This window comes from Helianthus annuus, chromosome 1, assembly GCF_002127325.2.
Source record: "Helianthus annuus cultivar XRQ/B chromosome 1, HanXRQr2.0-SUNRISE, whole genome shotgun sequence".
NCBI lineage: Eukaryota > Viridiplantae > Streptophyta > Magnoliopsida > Asterales > Asteraceae > Helianthus > Helianthus annuus.
Window position 1 is genome coordinate 120,328,477 of NC_035433.2, and position 6,282 is coordinate 120,334,758.

The 6,282-nt window shown below is 33.4% G+C and overlaps 1 protein-coding gene across 1 annotated transcript; it reads right to left on the reverse strand.

The window, feature by feature from the left end:
* Positions 1-3,924: 3,924 nt before the first annotated feature.
* Positions 3,925-5,634, reverse strand: LOC110929445. The gene is made up of 3 exons (XM_022172607.1): positions 5,228-5,634; positions 4,491-4,653; positions 3,925-4,374 (listed from the first exon to the last, which is right to left on the reverse strand). The coding sequence occupies exons 1-3, from the start codon at positions 5,632-5,634 to the stop codon at positions 3,925-3,927; spliced, it is 1,020 nt and encodes a 339-aa protein (XP_022028299.1).
* Between the last annotated feature and the right edge of the window lie 648 nt (positions 5,635-6,282).

Below are 6,282 nucleotides of genomic sequence, written 5' to 3' on the forward strand. Positions count from 1 at the left end.
ATGCCATTAGTGCCCTGCTCATTGCACAAGATGCCATTCGTGGTGTTGGCGGCGGTGGGATGGTGGTGGGGATGATGCGATGGTGGGGGTGGTGGTGGTGGTGTGGTGGTATTTTAGAGAGAGAGCAGAGTTGTATGTTAAGAGAGAGAAAGAGAGAGAGAGAGAGAGAGAGAGAGAGAGAGAGAGAGAGAGAGATGTCTGTATGTTGAGAGAGAGAGAGAGAGATTTATTATAATTGAGTTATAATAAAGAGATAATCAATCTAAAATGACCAAAATGCCCCTGAGCGTAAAGACAAAATAGCAGGTCATTAATGGGAAATCTGGTCAAATTTGAAATTTGGACCAAAATGGCAACAAAAACCAAACCACAGGGCCCTGGATGTAAAAAGTTTGAAATTTGGACTAAAGTGGCAAAACTGGCCAAACGACAGGGACCAAAATGGCAGTTTACTCAATAAGTAAAATATCTTCCTCCATTCATTGTTTCACTTGACCAAAAAGATGATAACTTTCACCAAAAAGTTTATAATAAAATTTCAAGCATTCTGAACCCTAGCTGGAAACAACCCAACAAACTCCGGATACTGAAAACCTTCAGCAATCATACTCTCAGTACTCTCACACCCCACCGTTGTTGCCACCCAACAAACTCCGGATACTGAAAACGTTATCTAAAGAATTACTAAAACTTATTAAACGGTTGTTCGGTTTTACAAAAAAAAAAACTTATATACGGGTCGTATAACATTATACCGCTCGTATACAGATCTTAAAAACCCAAAACCTCACAAAAATAAATACATTTTGTCGTATAACATTATATTGCTCGTATACAATTGTATACAACTCGTATAATATTATAAGTTCCGTATACATGTAAAACAAAAAAAAAACATTCCACTGCATTTGTTTTTGTACAAAAGCATTTTATACGGGCTGTATAAGATTATACTGACTGTATACACTAAGAATGTGAAAATAAGATTATAGAGGTATAGAAATAATCAATGTCTTTATAAAGTTTAGGACACTATTCACTAATCAAACGTAACGTTAGGTTATAATCTTTATGAGGGTTGACATCTTTTGAGATAAGAGCTTACTCATCATTATTGATAACTGATTGGGTGGGACTTATGATAAGATGTATGTTCCATAGCAAAAGGTCAACCCTTATAAAAGTCAAGCTGTTTTTAATAGAGTTATTTTAAAAACACAAAGGTGATAACATTTCCATGTTCGCATGAGTAGGAAATATGGGAGAATTAAAGTATAGGAAAATATATACGGACATTTCTTAATATACATGCGGACAGTAAGAGATAACAAATGGATAAGTACTCTTAGTTATAAGTTAATAGGGGTAAAAATCATTTTCGTGTCTATGAGTGAGTGGGTTATCGGATTTTCTCCGTAATTGGTGGTGGACTCGTGTTACTCTCGAAATACTCCATTTGATCAAGTGGGTGCCCGAGAGTGCTCGAGATTTATTCTGTTGGCCGTTCAAAAAAATAAATAAATAAAAAATAGGGGTAAAATCAAATAAAAAGTTGATTTTTCATAAGTAGAATGAAAAGAAATCATAACCCTTCATTTTTAAAATCAATGGTTAAAATAAAATATAGGAAAACAGAGAAGTCTAAAGATATCTTTGAAAAATTCTATTTATTGAATTTCTCTCTCTACATACACATACATATTCCACCCATGTTTTTTAAACATTCATAACTTTTTATACGACATTATTTTTTCATAAAAATTTTACCATAAAATTTAGCGTCTTTTTATCTTTAATTTTGGCACCATATTGTTATATAAAATATGACAACTAAAAAATCCCACAAAAATGTTTGTATTTCTAAGTTGTATAGCATTTTTTGTCTTAATTTTTTTGCTGAATTTTTTGTACTGGATTTTTTTTGTATTATTTTTTTTTTTTTTGTGCTGGATTTTTGTACTAGATTTGTTTTGTGCTTTATTTTTTTGTGCTTTATTTTTTGTGCTATATTTTTTACTAGATTTTTTTGTGCTATAATTTTTTACTGGATTTTTTGTGCTAATTTGTTTTGTACTGGATTTTTTTTTTGTATTTTTGAGAAAACAAAGCGGGTGTCACATGTCATCTTCACACTCCTACTTATAAGGACCGAAATGTTTTAGTATCAAAATGCTCTTCATTCCTAGTTATAAAAAGTGGCACATGTCATAATCACTATTATTTTTAGACTACTTAGACAAAACCCACTTTTTATATCATTCCCTTAACTTGATATTCCAAAATACATACTCGTATTCGGTCTATATTTCTCCCATCTGGGACGTTAATTGTGTTGCAATTAGGTTGATGCCACACATACACACTGAATAAAGTTAGATCGAACGTATGCTGATTACATTATTTTTGAAAGAGAGAGACCGAAACATCCAACAAACACCTTTAATATGGACTTGTCTATAGTGAGACTTTATAACCACAAACCTCATAGTTGTTAAATCACCTAGATACTTCTAGGCTAAAGACATTTCATATCTATTAATCGTACAACAAAACATCCTAATTATTTAAAATTCATCACATGCACACAATTTAAACCAGACTGGATTATACTATTGCTTTGCTATACTTTATTTGTAATTAGTTTTTGCCCCATCCACGTTGCAGGGCAATAAGGCAAACATTTTTCTCTCATAACATGTATATCTGTACAGAGGGCAAAATCGGAATTATATTTTGAACAGAAGGCAAAATCATGATTTTAAACTGAGAGCAAAATTATAATTTTAGGCTAAGGGAAAACATAATTTTATTTTTAACTTTGGGAAAAAACGTAATTTTGAGGTGAGGGCAGAATCGTAATTTTGAGGTAGAGGAAAAATAACATTTTATTTTTAACAGGGGCAAAAACGTTATTTTAAACGGCGGGCGAAACTGTAAATTTAAACTGGGAACAAAATTAAAAAAAAAGTTTTTGAACCGAGAGCAAAAGCGTATTTTGAGCTAGGGCAAAATTATAAATTTATTTTGAGCTGAGGGTACAAACGTAATTTTAAACGAAGGACGAAAGCGTAATTTTAAACTGGGAATAAAATTAAATAAAAAACAGGCAGCTAATAATTTTGAGCTAGGGGGTAAGCATAATTTTATTTTGAAGTGGAGGCAAAAACGTAATTTTGAGCTGAGGGCAGAATCGCAATTTTGAGCTAGAGGGAAAAACAACATTTTATTTTGAACTGGGGGCAAAAATGTAATTTTAAACGGAGGGCAAAACCGTAATTTTAAACTGGGAACAAAATTAAATATGAGTTTTTGAATCGAGGGCAAAAGCGTAAATTTGAGCGAAGGGCAAAATTATAATTTTATTTTGAGGTGGGGGCGAAAACGTAATTTTAGCTATGGGCAAAATTATAATTTTATTTTTTAGCTGGGGCAAAACCGTAATTTTAAATGAAGGACGAAAACGTAATTTTAAACATGGAATAAAATTAAATTAAAAATGGGTTAGTCCAATAGGAAAGTGCTAGGCAAACTGCCTGGCACTATTCCTTTTAACTTGTAAATGTATATGGCCTGGCACTATTCCTTTTAACTTGTAAATGTATATGTAGGGTAATAGAATTTGTCTTCAATATCTTTCTAATTTCATGTAATTTATCATTGGTCAAAATAAGTTTATATACACGGTCAACTTTGGCACATAAAACCCATATAATACATTATGGTTTAGGATCAAATACAAACAGAGCCGTCTCTGAAATTTACAAAAAAAATTTTAGCCCTGTTCGAGATAAAAAAATTAGGCCCTATTCGCAAATCGTCATATAATATAAACTCATCAATCATTAAATCAAATAACCCATAATACTACGATAATTGTTGTCAAATAGATAAAACAAATTAACAAAAATAGTATAGCATAAATGATCAAGTTATCGAACCTACTTGCTTAGCGAAAAGTGTGGTTCTTCTAGCGTTTTTTGAAGCTAAGCTCTCGATCAACTCCTTGTAATCCATAGTATCTAATATTTTACTTTCAATAGAAATTGTCGCCAATCCGTTTAGCCTTTTTGTGACATTGTAGAACGTAAATAGGTCTTCAACAACTTCAACTTTGAGAAACTTCTTTCTGCCTGCCACGGTTACCGGAATTGTCAACAACACTTTATATGCATTTACAACATTTGGATAAGTAGTACTGCGTTGGAAGATATAGTCTAAAACATCAAAAGGGTTGCCAATGTGTCTCGGTAAAAATGTATTAATCAAGTTCAACTCTGAACACAATTCTTTAGCATCAATATCGGACTCTCCTTCATACTTTAATGCATTTTGAAGGCGATAACAACACTCCTTAAGATTGGCTTCATTTAGAGTCTTCAACCTTTTTTGGAAACAAAAACCCAAATATTTTTTCGAATTTTTGGTATTGTTCAAATCTTGTTTCAAGTGAAAAAATAGCTTTATCAACAATACATAAAAAAACAATTTACTCTAAAATCCTCATCGGGTGAAAATGTTACTTCTTCTACACTTGATGATTCACCAAATTGTTTTTTCCTATTTATCACACGTTTTTTTCGGAATTCCCCATTAACACATATTTCATTTGCAATTTTTCTAGCTTCATCAAGCGCCTTAGAGAACCCCACTTCTCTATAATTTTTAAAGAATTTAATTAATTTGTCCACTTTATCAATAGTAACATCAAGAACAACATCTTTTGATTGCAACCGTTTGCTCACCACATTCACCTTTGATAATAATTCAAACCAAATGACAATTTGTGCCAAAAATTCAAAATCACCAAGTTCATATTCTTCTAATGATTTAGCTTCACTTATGATTTTAGCGCCTCTATCCTTCTCCTTAACTTCTCGCAAAGCTTTTCTTACATCTCCAAGTTGATTTTTATAGGCTTAATACTATCTATACGACTTTCCCAACGAGTTGTAGACAATGATTTAAGAGTTAATCTGTTAACATTGTCTTTCAAAATTTGCCACCAATTAATAAAATGGGCAAGGATAGTATATAACCGTTGTATTGTTCCAAAAAAATCTTTAGACTTAGTAATTATGTTAGCCATGTCACACAATGCTAGATTCAGACTATGACAACCACAAGCACTATAGAAAGCTCTAGGACTAATCACGTGGTATCATCAATAACCAAAAAACCTAAAAGTGATTCCTCAACGGCCACAGAACTAGAATTAAAATTCACGTACCTCACAATTATGGACATTTGCTCTTGGTGACTTGTATAAGGCGTGCAATCGAGGATGCTGGAGTAATACTTTGCTTGCTTAACCTTCTTGATGATTTCGGTTCTAACTTTATCCCTTAATAATTGTATCAACTCGTTTTGAATATTGTGGCCAAGAAAGTGTACATGACACTCTTCATTCAAAACACGGCACACATGTTCTTTCATAATCGGGTCAAACTCTTCCAACATCTCAACTAAACCCAAAAAGTTTCCATTGACTTTTTGATACAACTTTTCATTTGTCCCACGAAACACTAAGCCATATTTTGCAAGAAATTTCACAAGCGCAACAATCCGTATAATGACTTGTTTCCAATAATCTTTTTCTTTTTTAAATTGCTCAAATGCCACTTTGTATTGGTGCATCCGTCTGTCGTCTTCGTCTTGTATCGAGTCTTGTATAGAGCTAGTTAGATCAGGGCACGAAAAACAAGAAAGTGTGGTTAGAGGATATTCCGCTTGAAATGAACTAGGTCAAGTTCAAGCGAATCCCATAGTTCTGATTTCGCTTGAGTCTAAGTTGTTGATTTCGCTTGTAATGTTGGATGTTGATTTCGCTTGAAACATGTTCAAGCGAAATCACAACCTCTATATATAGGGTAGTTTGGCGCGAAATCAGTATTCATTGTGACAACTCGTATTTCAGAACCTATATTTGTGTTTACTGTGACGTGTATGAACTCTATGCGATTATTTGATATGTTGATATTAACGAATAAATGCTACATGTTATGTGAATGTATGTGGATATGTATACTTGTCACGCAATCCTTTAGGGTCGCACACTCCATCTCTCGTTACATCTCTCTTTCTCGGCCCACTCTATACGACTCGAGACCAAGAGGGCAACCCAAGTAAGGGTTCGGCCCACTCACTCCTTGCACGCATACAGGAACCCATAGGGGGACTAGTTTCTCATAACTTGCAAACACTTTACACACACAAACCCTAGGAGCTCTCTCCCTTTTCTCTAGAACTTGACGGCAAACACACCCTTCCCATCGAAGATCCTTG

Bases quoted from the DNA above. Each gene is read 5' to 3' on its own strand.
- LOC110929445 (XM_022172607.1), bottom strand. From the start codon at position 5,634: ATGCACCAATACAAAGTGGCATTTGAGCAATTTAAAAAAGAAAAAGAT. The intron at 4,654-5,227 runs GTACGTGAATTT...TAAAAATTATAG, and splicing joins CAAATGTCCATAATTGTGAG to AGAAGTGGGGTTCTCTAAGG. The intron at 4,375-4,490 runs GTAAATTGTTTT...AAAAGGTTGAAG, and splicing joins CACCCGATGAGGATTTTAGA to ACTCTAAATGAAGCCAATCT.